At 39.9% G+C, this 13,527-nt stretch overlaps 1 protein-coding gene across 3 annotated transcripts in view; it reads right to left on the bottom strand.

The window, feature by feature from the left end:
• Nucleotides 1-13,527, bottom strand: part of LOC147227230 (helicase ARIP4-like) — a 76,647-nt gene that overhangs the window by 4,126 nt on the left and 58,994 nt on the right. For all 3 annotated transcript variants that reach the window (XM_086159078.1, XM_086159079.1, XM_086159080.1), the window contains 19 exons: nt 12,477-12,610; nt 12,213-12,374; nt 10,214-10,434; nt 9,748-9,930; nt 9,158-9,291; nt 7,889-8,085; nt 7,556-7,759; nt 6,858-6,996; nt 6,447-6,624; nt 6,084-6,302; nt 5,342-5,460; nt 5,048-5,172; nt 4,159-4,258; nt 3,836-4,041; nt 2,878-3,053; nt 2,130-2,326; nt 1,640-1,839; nt 1,446-1,535; nt 910-1,005 (listed from right to left, as the gene is read on the bottom strand). In XM_086159078.1, the coding sequence (XP_086015204.1) occupies nt 910-1,005; nt 1,446-1,535; nt 1,640-1,839; nt 2,130-2,326; nt 2,878-3,053; nt 3,836-4,041; nt 4,159-4,258; nt 5,048-5,172; nt 5,342-5,460; nt 6,084-6,302; nt 6,447-6,624; nt 6,858-6,996; nt 7,556-7,759; nt 7,889-8,085; nt 9,158-9,291; nt 9,748-9,930; nt 10,214-10,434; nt 12,213-12,374; nt 12,477-12,610 (3,080 nt within the window). The remainder of the gene's footprint in view (nt 1-909; nt 1,006-1,445; nt 1,536-1,639; nt 1,840-2,129; nt 2,327-2,877; nt 3,054-3,835; nt 4,042-4,158; nt 4,259-5,047; nt 5,173-5,341; nt 5,461-6,083; nt 6,303-6,446; nt 6,625-6,857; nt 6,997-7,555; nt 7,760-7,888; nt 8,086-9,157; nt 9,292-9,747; nt 9,931-10,213; nt 10,435-12,212; nt 12,375-12,476; nt 12,611-13,527) is intronic.

The raw sequence follows: 13,527 nt of genomic DNA, 5'->3' as shown, positions 1-13,527 counted from the left end.
CCTCAAACTGAAATGGAATTTTCCCAAGGAACTCTTTTCCTTCATTTGGGAACCACTGAAAATGGCCCTCAACCACTTCAGTATCACTGATCTATAGTAATAAGTAGTGCATAAATAAGTGGGCCAGGGAGAACACATATTTTACTTTAGTTTTCCTCTGGTGCAGTGCTTCTCAATTATTTTCTGTTATGTATCCCCTTGGAAGACAAAAACATTTCCCCTAACTCTCTGCCACAACTATAGGTAGTATAATTTGTCTGTAAAATTTGTTATATGCGCACCTCTGCACAGCACTGTATCCTTAATAACATTAAAGAAAATAAAAAAGAAAGAAATATAGATCAACTTGCAATAAAGAATATCTTTATTAACATTTATAAACATAACAGTGCTCACTGGTTTACTGAAGTAGCTATTCACAAAGTGTGACGATTGTTGGCAATATTTAGAAGTTTTCGCTAAGAAAACTCAAGCAGTTTATCAGCATGATAGGGATGTAATGTCTTTAAATGACGCCTTAATTTATTTGGCTTCATGTTGTCCGCTGCCAACACTTTTAGATACATTAAACACACCAGTCTTTCTTATCTCCTACATACTCTTTGTCATATTTCTGTGTCTTAGTTATCTCTGTCTCTCACCGCTTTTCTTATCATCCCTGTAAAAATTTTTTCCATGTTGTCTCTTGAGGGTTTGCCCACCTCACTTCATATCTCCCGCTCTGTAGAGTGCAAATTAGTACAAAAAAAACCTATACCATATAGCTAATACTTCATTATAAGCACTATATTCCCCAGGGCCAAATGCGTCCCCCCCCCGGCAACGCTACGCCCCCTCAGGGGGTGGTGTCCCACTATTTGAGGAGCAATCCTCTAGTGAAATTGAATTAAGGCAGAAGAATCTTCTTACCTTTGGGTGGCACTGTTGCACTCTCCTCTGTTGTCTTACTCTTGTTAGCTGCTCTGATGGCAAAGATTCGGCCATCTGATGTCCTGATGTAAGTCCCTGAAGTTGAAACAGTGATATTCATTAACAATCTATACATTAAGATTTCTAAATAGCATACACCCAATGATAAGTACTTTGGTTAGCCACCACACACTGTTTAAGCAACAGTCCTAACTACTCCAAACTACTATTTTTTATGTTTAAATGACCAACAGATATTACAGAATCTGTGATTTTGTTGGGCTTTTACCAATAAAATGTTCCCATTTATCATCTATTATCATATAATGTGATTGTGACACAGGAGGCAACATTTTCATATTCCGATGCTCCCTATGTCAGGGACCTAAATCCTTTAGTTTCATGATCCAATTTTTAACTGAAAAATATAAGACCTTTGGAAAATCAAACAATGGGAACAACATGATCCTGTAACTCAAAAAATATTCTGGACTGACAACAATGTGTTGTTACTAATGTAAAGAGTGAGTGGTTACCTTTTGTGCCCCTGATGACATGAATACTTTCCCCAGCATTGATCCTGGCTTTGACATCAGTTGAGCTATTGGTGCCGGGAATTACCATGTCTAAAAGACAAGTTATAAACAGATGAAATTGGAGAAAAAAAGTGGGTGGCAGACACGTCACTTCTTTGACTCTGACGTCAGGATTAGAATTTATCTTTGCCTACCGGTTGTGGTGATGATCTTCTGTACAAACACTCCGGCTTTTTGTAGGTAGTTAACAGGAAATCCTCCGAGGCTGGACCCTGATGAGTCATTGTTTTGGGCAGAGCCTGCATATGCCTGACGGTGCATCGTGGGAAGAGGAGCGGATTGGACAGGCCGAACATTTGCCACAGGCTTTTCCTCACTGCGAGGAGGTGGTCGCCTGACAAAAGATGTTATATTCATTATGAGACTCTGCCTTTAGTATTGTTTAACATCAGGCTTCATTGCAAGATAGCCCATTATTTCTCACTTTGAGCTTCTAAAGTTTACTGCATCTGGACTTTGTTTGGTAAGAGTTTCACATCATTAGATAAAATCAAGCATTTATTTAAACTTTGGAAATGTAATTTCATGTCGTTTTGGATGTTCCATTGAAATGGAACATCTAAAATGGATTGACCTTTTTTGTATTTGCAGCCATTGCATCTGGGAAGAAGCTGAATCACTGACCAGTTTCTCTGGCTGAATGCTGGAATATTGGTGAGGCTCTGGTCACTAGCGGGGTAGTAGTGAGCATAGGAAGGGCGTGTGTATGGCACCGATGCCCTTTTTTCCTGTTCGTAACCTTTTCTTGCTGCTTTTTTCTCAGCCGTACTGAGCCTCAGCTCCCTGCGGTCCATCAGCAGAGACTCATGGTGAAACGGTTGCTAAAAAGGATGATAAAAAGGAAAGACATGAGATCGATAAAGTGTTGGACCCTAGTCAGTAACTTTGCTTCAACAATACAGGACATGAATAGATTAGTTTTTGATGGGAAAATCTAAAAAGAGTCAAACAGCCTTTTTATTGACTCACTCATGATATGCAAAATTGATAAGAATGAAACACACCATCAATATTAGTTCTCACTGTAGATCGAGTCAAAAACATGTTAAAAATCACATTTTTGCTCATGTTAAATTGAAATATCACTAATTAACCCAGGGGTGGGCAATTCATTTCTACAAGGGGCCACATAAAAAACCCAAACAGTGTTGCAGGGCTGAGCCAGGAAACAGGAAAGCAACACACTAGTATAACATGAAAGGAAAGGAATTATTCATGTTCTCATTGACCTCATCCGGGCTGGGCAGGGATGTCAAAAGGCCATATGTTGCCCCAGGGCGTAAAATGGTCTGAATTTTATCCATTATCTAATTTGTAACGAACATCCAAAAGGCAATAATAACTTATTTCTGTTTATCTTGTATCCATCTACCTTTGTTATGAGATGAGGGTAGAGATGAAGCCCCTTCCTTAGCACACTCTCCATGCTGTCCTGAGGCTTCAGTTGGACTTGGGAAGGGTCTGGCTCCTCCACAACAAAGTGAAGAAGGGATTCCACCTCCCTCCTCGTGAATGTCAGCACTGGATTCAGGTCATCAACTACCCGGTCTGTTTGACAGAGATTGAAAAGAAGGATGGAGGGTAAGATAATGGGGCTTAGCTCAGAAGTATTTGTGGAAACAACTCAAAAGAAAATATGGAGGAAAAAAGAAAGTAAACTTTGGAAAAATATCAATAACAAAGCCAGTTTCAACCATTTCAGTGTTAGGGGCTTTGCACCAGTCAGTGCTGCCAGCCAACAAATGAGGCAGTTAACTAGTAAACAACGCTCACTAGTCACTGGAGGTGACCATCTCAATTGTGTTGTGTGATTCTGATGACCATGTGCTTCCACACATACACACATACTGTAATTCACATTAATGAAGAACTGACATCAAGAAAATTACCTTCCAATTTCATATTGATTTCATCTTTCTTATTAGCCTTCTTCTTATTTATCCTTTCATGCAATCTTTACTCCATTATGTCCTCTCTTCCTCCTTATATAATTTCCAATCCTTTATCCCTCCAAAACTTTCATCCTTAAGTCCCTTTCATCGTTTCTTCCCACATTTTATACTTCCTCTTTCTTTCTTTCCACCCTTCTTCCTGTTTTTACCCCCTTAACCTGGGGAATTCCTTCCATCTGCCCTTCATTGTGTTTCAGTTTCCTTCATTCCCTCTCCCTTGATTCCTTACTCCTTACTCCCTTCTTTACTAAGTTACAATAAAATTCTGCAAGCGTCTTTATTACTAAACCCTTTGTCAAAATTTATCAGACCACGAAAACAAAACATTCACATCGGGACACTGAACTCCAGATTTTCTAAAAGGCTATACATACTTACCAGACATGCCCTGTTTGGAGATCTGGCGATCATAGATTTTCTTCTCTAAGGTAAAGTCACACACCAGTCGGTAGATGTGACACGGCTTCCTTTGGCCATAGCGATACACCCGGCACACTGCCTGCGCATCGTGGCACGGATTCCAGGAGGCGTCAAACACTACAACACGGTTTGCCCCTATCAAGTTCACACCCAGGCAGCCAGCCCTAAGGCCCGAAAACATGATAGCACAGTAGGTCAGATTCCTTACATTCTGCCATCAATTATTCTATTCTCCATATTTTCATCTTGTTATTTCTCTAGTGTTGTGTGTAGGCCATTACCTGGTTGACAGCAGGAAAACCCATGCAGAAGTGTTGGTTGGATCATTGAACTGGTTGATTAGTCTCTCTCGCTCTGAGGCTGTTGTACTTCCATCCAGTCCTTGAAAATAGGGTTGAAAATTGAGAATTGAAACAGGATTGCATGCAGTGCAGCATTTGTGGCTGCGATGTTTAATAATAATTACTTGTTCAATGACTGATTCTCATTTAATTTTTATCATAAAACACCAACAGATAGCAGCAGACTGTGTAAATCAGAGACCAACAGCAGTGTCGCGTAACACTGGTCATCTCAACAAAAACAATTAAAGAAAACTCAATTCAATTTTAATTAATTCAGACAAATATGTCCTTTTTCTCGATGACCATGAAGTTGATCTGTGTTTCAGAGCTCTCTTTTTTGCATGCAAGATTGTAGCCAGACCAATCCCATCCAAGACAGTAACTCTTTGAGGCTCTTCCCTCTAGCAGGAGGCCGTGGTCCATCAAGACAAAAACCAGCCCTAAGAAGTTTCATTCCTAAGCAGCTGGCCTCATCAACAAGGTCACCTCCAGTACTGCCTTCCCACTCCTGTCCTCTTACACATTATACTAACATAACTCCCACAGGAAAAATATCTTTTTAACTGCTTTTTTAATATTTGATTCTTGTGTATTATTGTTTTTTGCACCAACAGGCCATGAAACTTACTTGTTAGTTAAAAGTTGGCAATAAAAACATTTCTGATACTTTCACTAATAAACACTTCCTCCACAATAGTTGGATAAAACCCCATATTTAAAATAACCTTACTGTCAGTGATTTGCAAGATCATCTCATGACATCAGTCAATTTCACAGGTTAACAATCTCAGGTACTAAACAAGGAATAAATAAAATCTTGACTCACTGTAGTAATTGAGATTTTTGACCCAGTTGTGGTTGGCCCTGTCTTTGTTGGAGGTGTTGGGTGAGGAAGGTACTGGCCTCTTAGTCAAGAATTCCTCAATCACCGTCAGTGTAGACAAGCTTTGACTGCAGGAGAAAAATCAAAAATGTCAGTCTCAAACTGAAAAAGTGATCAGTCATGGCGAAAAACATCAGTAATTTTGTTCCCACTCTTAGTTGCATAAATGTTGTTTTCCTCTCCAACAAATCGCATTTGTAAACCCAAAAGAAAAAATACATGAAAACTGATCGTTACCTAAAGACAAGGAGTTTGTCTCCCTTCCTCACACTTTCCTCGATCAGGTGGAAGAGAAGCACCATCTTTGCTGAGTTCTCCAGGATGCCAGGCTTGTAATCACACATGATTTCTTTTGCCTGCCAAAGCAGAAGAAAGGGAAAGATTAAACTAGCCAAAAAAGCCATTAAAGATCAGATTTATGATCAGTTTCTCATGTAATGTATTTATAAATACAAATATAAATATTTTTTCTTTTGATTTATATCGAAAAGACAGGTTCACAAACAACTATGTTTGGAAAAACTGCAAATAGCACACAACTAAGTAGTAATTATGCAAAAGGACATTTGGAACAATATCACAGAAAACCAGAAAATCCCTCAAGTTAATGTTAAATACATCTTGAAAGCAAATAATTTCAGTCTGAGTATAGCTTCCTTTGAACAATTAGCGGGATTACATCAGCAAATTCCAATGCAGAATGGTAGGGGAGTCTGGTAAAAAAAAAAAAAAAAAAAAAAAAAACAGAAAAGGATGAAAAAACACTTAAAAATTTGGGCTAGATCTATTCAACATGTTAAAAATGTATTATTATTATTTATTCATTTATTCATTTATTTTACCATGACCAAGGAGATGATCTGCATTTTAATTATGTGTTGTGAACAGTTTTGCTGTTTTGTCTTAAAGATGTGTCTCGTACAGTTTTTCCCATGGGAAGGGGAAATAATTAGTGCTCAAAGAAAAAAAAGAAACTCACCCATTCATAGGTAATGACCTGACTGGCTTTCTCCTGCAACTGGTTGAGACTAAGTCCACCTATGGGATTAGGGTTTTCCAGAGGCTTTGACTTTTGACTGGGTGCAGATGGACATCGTGTGGGTCCTGCCGAGGTGATGTCATCGAGGTCCAAGTCCTGATCACTGGAAAGGTTTTCCTTCTGTAAGGCCTCATACAGCACATCTGGATGGTTCCATATCTTCAGAAAAAAAGATTATGGGATAATAATAAATGTACTGTGCTTAAAAAAATAACATTTTCAAGTACAGACGAAAAACTTTACCAGGACAAACAATGAGTAGTCAGCGGGTAGGGATTCATTTATAAATGCCGTGCTCCTCACCTTACAGCAGGCGCAGAAAGCCTTCAGTGGGTTGAGGCTGAGCCAGCCTGTGTTTCCTGCCTCTCTGAAGCGGTTCATGAACTCTGTGTAAAGTGCCCTCTGCAGGGGAGACAGGCGGACCAGGATCACATGCTCTTCTTTGGAGGGCAGCTGATCCTTCAGGACATCATGACCCCGTCTGGGATGATGGCAAAAAAAACAGATTTTTTAAGATAGATTATTAGACTTGACTCATAATCAGCAAAATATTACAGCAAAATTATTCATTTTAGCAATGCATTAGGAACATACAATTATATTACAAACCAACTCTCCCCTGGAAAATCTGGAATACACAGCCTAAAATACAATATGCTTCTCCAGATTAAGAAAAGGCTTTTTTAAGGTGCAAGAGAAGTCCAGCAGCCCCACCTTTGTACAAAGCCCTCAAGCAGGCTGTGCAGTACATGGCTTCTGAACCTCATTAGCTGTACATCCTGAGGTGTGCTGTCCACGCACTGCCCGTTCAGAATCGGACGCTCAAACATGTTGCTGAACTCTTGCCGCGTACCTGAAATGTAAAAATGTAACGTAAGCCCTTCTGCAAAGCTGAAAAGGAAACATCCCTTCCATTTCGCCCTCCGTCTACACATATACAGTGTTTTGCAGAATTAACATTCTCTTCTCTGTCTGGGCCTTCTCTGCCTGGAATCGCAGTTTCTAGCTTACTACATTCTATAAAGAAGCATTCAAAAAACTTTCTGATTTCTTTTTTTTTAATATATATATATGGATAAATAGTGTTCAAAAACGCCATACGTGGCATGTCAACATGTGTAAGCCTGTTGCTTCATGTAGTGAAGTCCACCTTATCGTCTGTCCACAATGAGAAATCCCCTTTTGTTGATTAATTTGAATTTCTTCCTTTTTTTGTTCAGTACTAGGAGCCAGGATCCTGCTGAATGTTCTAGGTACTTGAAACATTGCCTTTCAGTACCGACTCGCCTGGTGCCTGATTTCTTTTATTACCACATTTGTGCGGACAAAGGTCATAAGGACAGGATTCTATCTATAAAAAATTGAAAATATAACTTAAGTTTGTAACTTAAATAAAACATCTGGCCTCGTACCAAGGAAATCTGGCCGGACAAAGTCGACCATGCACCAGTACTCAATGAGGTTGTTCTGGAGCGGATATCCAGTCAGTACCACACGGCGTTTGGTTCGGATGTTCTTCAGGGCCTGTGATGTGCTGGCGTGGCAGTTCTTGATGCGATGACCCTCATCGCAGATCACCACATCTGGACCTGGCCGAGCCAATGCTTTCTCAATTCCTGGAGGAACATATGATATTTGAGATGCTTGCACATATTTCATCATTCAATATATTTCAGGAAGAGTACAATATCACTTTTGTCACTTTTTCTTTTTTTTTTTTCCAATCCTATCTGGATCTCCCCTACCTTTAAGCAGTTCCTGCTGCCTGTCCTCTTCATACAGGTCAATGACAGCTTGTCCTGTTGTTTTCTTGCTCTTTTTCTTCCTCCCAGCGACAAAGCTCTTTTTCAGTGACAAGAGGCGGTACATCTCATAGCCCATCAGCAGCACCCCTCCATCACAAGCCCATTCCTCCACCACCTTTGCCCGGGTGGTTGTGTTCCTGGTCAACAGAGGAAAAGGTCATGTTAATGGATGTGATCTTGAAAAGAGAGACCGCTTCTATGACAACCCCCTTTTTTCATTTACACAGAAAGAACAATGCACTCATCTTACTTATGGCATGTATGAATTTAGTTATTTCCTGAAGGCAAATACTAAAATATAATGTTATCTAAATGGAACAACAGAATGTCCCACTAGGTGATGTTTGGTTATATGGTCAAAAAAAAGCTAGACTTATGAATGTTGAAATTCAACTCGTAGTACTTCTTACCGCAAATTGAAAAGGCAAAGAGTGTTAGAATAAATTACAGTGAAAGAAGGTTAACCTCACTAGACTACCTAGTAGTAAACGGAACAAGAAATGATTTACTGCGATGCCATAATTTTCTTTTTCATGAATTGTCATACCTATGAATGACTGACAAACACAATTACAAATGAACAGTAGTAGTGGCAGCTCTGTGAGGAGCTGGAGAAAGAGAAAAAATGTGCTTGGTAATGCTCATTTTTAACGGTACAAGCAGTGAGAAATTTCCATGAGAGAAGAGTGTAGCAGAATGAGGTTACTGTGCTGCAGTCAGACACGGCTCTCTCATGGAAATGCATGCTAATCTTTCAGCATTCATTGCCTGCTTCAAAATCCCACAACTACACAGACAGATCAGAAAAAAATCTTCCAACAGAAACAGCTGCCAAGAAAGAGGATGGTGAACAGACAGATGAGAGGGTGGGCCAGATGGGGATAAGGGGTAGAGGGAGGTTGAACGGTGAGAGCCGTTTCAAAGTGTGCCTTGTGGGTTTGCATGAATGTAATCAATCTACTGAGAAAGAGAGACAGAGAGAGACAGAGAGAAAGGCAGTGTTTGTGTGCAGGCATGTGTGCGTCTGTGTGTTTGCGAGTGTGAATGTGTGCGTGCATGTATATTTGAAGAAGAAGTCTTCTTTGGGCATGCTGTGTATCAAGTGGGCGGAGGTCATAACATAAGTAACTCTTTGGGTCACATTAGGGTGATTTGGGAAGATTATTAGCACTGCAAATAATTATAAGAGCAAATGTTCCAGTTACTCACTTGTGTTCGTCATTGAGAATGTGAACTTTGAAAGTCCGAGGTCTCACCAGCCCAGGGTCGCTGTCTGGGGGCAGTGACTCAGGAGGTGGGACCCACATATTGAACTCTGACAGCCAGTTCTGCAAAGTGTTCACCTGGAAGGGGTGCAAATAATGTGACGTTATCGAGAGCCATTTTAATGCTGTTAATGCTAGTGCATCTTAAAATAATTTGTTGATCATCTGATTCAATTGAATGCCTGCAGTTAACCTGTCTTTCTCAATTAAACATGGAAACAAAACTGTCAGGCAAAGGAATGTTATTAGTTATTATTATTAGACTTAGTTTTACTTATTCACTTTATTTATATGACAAACAAAAAACACGTGAAAACGTCTGACAAATAATAAGTAAAAGATGTTTCAAAATCTGCAAGAATTTACTGAAAAGACAACATTAGACTACTAACCATGACGCTGCATCATAACCAGAAAGTGATAACCTCAGCAAACCCTAATCATATGACCCTTTCTTATACTAGGATACTTGTGTGCCTGACACATATTTTTGCGTACATACGTCTTATTTGACTATAAAATCCAGATACTTACGGGTACGATGGCGAGCACAGTGTGAGCCTGCGTGTGTCTGAAGAGAACATCGATGAAGGAGATGACCTGAAGTGTTTTACCCAGGCCCATACTGTGAGCGAGGATGCAGCCAAATCCGCTGCTGCTGCCAAAGCGCTCAACAGACTCGACCAAATTGTCATACAGGAAACGGATTCCACCAATCTGAGAAGAAGGCAAGCAGAGAACTAAATAAAGTGAACTGCGGGGGGGGTGATAAAAAGCAGAGGTGATATTTTAAAGCAGACAGAGTGGTAACAGCGTGTTAATCTGTTTCTGACTCAAGTTCATGAAAGTATTTAAAACAATTTTTAACACATGAAGTCATAGTGACGGTTGTAATTCTCAACATTTGCTATTTAGGTATTTGAGAACAGCACTCTCATGCACAATAAATGCTGCACGTTTATACGACGGAAACTCATTATCAGTTTTCAGCAAACAATACCTGGTGAGGTTTGACAGCTTGTGCCAGTTGAGGTGAGAGAAAGAGGTCCTCTTCGGTATCAGGGTGGTTGACATTGACAAGAACTCTGCCCTGCAGGTCCTTTTGGTTAAGGGTATCGTTGGTGTGTGTTCCACTTGGCTCACTTTCTTTCTCCTCATTGACGGACTCACTGCTGACCTGATCATTGTTGTCATCCTCACCTAAGCTCAAATCTATTACATCTGCAGAGATGACGAGTAAATGAATGGAATAATTACTTAGTAGTTCACGCAAGAAACAGGCGGAAAGAGGAAATGTAAACATAACTTTTTTAATGAAAATTCTTACGGATCACAAGGATGCCATCCTGAATGAAAAAAAGGAACCCATGTCAAATTAGACATGAGTCACACACACAGTGAAATTTTGTGCATGTGTGTTGGAAAGACCAAGAGCCACATTTTGGATTAAAAAGAGAGATGTCAATCAAGTGGTAAAAGTTACACAAGCTGGCAGCCTGCAAGAGCATGACAGGAAGACGAAATGTGTGTGTGTGTGTGTGTGTGTGTGTGTGTGTGTGTTAGTATGTTAGTGTGTTTAAAAAAGGGAGCGCGCACACTTATATAACCCCACTGAATGGCTGGTTATACAAGTGGGATTAGAGTGGCGGGAGGGACTGGTTATGCAACCCTAACTAGAAATGTCACTGTGCCATGGTGGTGTGTGTTTGTGTGTGTATTCCCTATATGTGTGTTCTGGTTCATAACCAGGATTAGTAAGATTTACTGCAGCGTAGAACGACTCTGACCTGACCCACAGACATACACACCTTTTTTTTTCGGGTCCTCCCATCCCTTTTTATACTCTCCTCTGAGAGACATGAAATCTGTCTTTGTTCGGACATTTTACCATGGCTGTCTTAGCAGTGTGGGTCACTTCCATTGTAGAAGAATGTAACTTTATTTCCGAGTGAGTGTTTGAGGAGTTTTTCAATATTCTAATGTAGATGTGAGCAACAAAAGGACACCCCCCTTTGAACCCAAGGAGATCTTCAGCTGGGATCTTAACAAATCTTTTCTCTTTTTTTGTTCTATGCCCTGAGTCATGTAGCATCACAGTATTTTGCTTTGACATAGAAATATTCAAGCGACTGTCTGATGTGCTGTCTGGGAAGGTATGGGCCTTAGATGGCACCAATAGATTCACTTTATTAGCTGTGGAGGAATTAAACAACTAACAATATAAGTGAATATGATTAAAGAGAATGTTCTCTTCTTCAGCATAGATTGAGATATATTTTGTTTTTAATTGAAACTAAAGTTAAAACGAAGACATAACGAATTGGTATTTAAGGCCCACAGTTTCTTAACCCAGGCTCATACACGTTTCGTTTATTCTTGCGTAATGTCTATTTCATTAGTCCCGATGGAGTGCATCCTTTCTAGAAGTCCTTCATTATTTACACAGGGGAAACACAATGTTTTGCCAAACAATCCAAAACAAGTACAATTCAAAACAAAGAAAGCGTGACAAATCCAAATCAGCTAAAGTATTGGCGAATATGATATTTTAAGTACATATCCTACACTCCTGATCCTATGTTAAACTTAAATCTCTAAATATGCCCTCTCAGGATCTAAAGAATGTAAGGTTTATTGTAAGTTTTGTGTAGCGCTGCTCAGAGTCTGACAGTTGACAGATAATTTTAAAGCTTAGTGTCGCCTTGAGCTGCCATGACCCAATGACCCACTGACCCACTCGCAGTTTCAAGTTACAGGGCATCTGTGATGCATGGACAATGATACAGGATCCTGAACACCTTTAAGTGATAGAAACATTAAAATGAAAAAGGGTCAAAAACATATTTAACGATGGAGTTCACTATTCTTTTGAAGTCACGATTTATTTGGCAATCGAAGGATTTAAATCAGACAATGTGATATATGAACCCAACCCTCTGCTCTGTTATAACAGTTTAGACACTACTGATGTTTTACTGTGTAGGGTTTCAACTTCTAACCTGTTTTGTGTGTATCCTCTACAATGGATGCAGTTGCTGTATCACTCTTGCTGTCCTTGATGTGCACGCTGCTGGAGTCCGGGAAGATAGCTTCCTGTCTGGCCTCCTTAGTCTCTTGTTGGGGTGCCGATGATGCCGATGACATACGATTTGCAACATTACCTGGGCACATGGATGTAGAAAGTAAGTCAGATATAGTGGATAATTCAACATCTGAATGACCGATTGGCACATATGTAGACATCTATATATTTGAAAGCACACCAGTTTCATATTCAGGCAGCAACGGGATTGGAAAATCCTGTTTTCTCTGCTGATCCAATCGTCGACGCCTCTCCAGCTCCTCCTGCTGAGCGGCTTTGGTCACTGCCTCCAGCTGATGCTCCCTCAATAACTTCCTATGAAGTCACACAGCAAATAACATAAATGAAGGATTTTCTTAAACAAATTGACTATATTTATAGGATAGTGCAGGTGTTTTTTTAATTAGCTGATGAACCAGTCATTATTTGACATACAAGAGCAATATCAATAAAGACCTACAGATTACTACAAATGTTGCGAAATACTAATTCCATAAATGATTGTATTTGCCAACCCACTGAGCACTATAAAAAAAAGGACTCCTGTGTTTAAGGAAAAACCTTAAAACAATGCTATTTGACAAAAACCAACCGACTGTATGGTTTCATTCTTGAGTATCTGCTTCCACCAAAGTATAAGTTTGCATAGATTCAGGAAAACGCACACAAATTGTTTGCACCAACTAAGACACAGGAGTATGCATTTCTTAAAATACTTCAAACACAAATAAAACATAGCATTGTCGATAACACCTCCTTCATTAAAGGATTCTGGATAAATTACAGACAAGGTTATCATCCATCTGCTCGTTCACTGTCAATAACCCCTGTCCTATGCACAGCATTGCATCGGTTGCTTGAGCCAGTCACAGCTAAAATCTGGGGTGAGAAGTGGGGTTTAACTTTGATCGCTTGCCAGATGATCTCGGGGCAACAGATAGAGGACGTCCACTCTCCCATTCACACCCATGGACATTTTAGAGTCTAATTAACTTACTGACAGTTTGAGGATATCTGAGAACCCAGAAATCCCATCTATGGGCATTGTCCTTGAGTGTCAAGAAAGGCACCTTCAAATAAAATACATTATTTAAAGTATTATCAAAAGTCAAAGCTTTATAATTTGTGAGCCACTGTGATTTTGCTAACACACCAACATGGGTGCCTTGTGCCATCACAGCTCGCCCTTCACAGTGTGGGATACACTGAGAGAACCACTGAGGTTGGCATGG

Source organism: Fistularia commersonii, chromosome 14, assembly GCF_037954325.1.
Source record: "Fistularia commersonii isolate RoL2024-O1a breed Wild chromosome 14, RoL_Fcom_v1.0, whole genome shotgun sequence".
NCBI lineage: Eukaryota > Metazoa > Chordata > Actinopteri > Syngnathiformes > Fistulariidae > Fistularia > Fistularia commersonii.
Note: the sequence above shows the minus strand (reverse complement) of the source record. Positions and strands in the feature narration are given on the sequence as shown.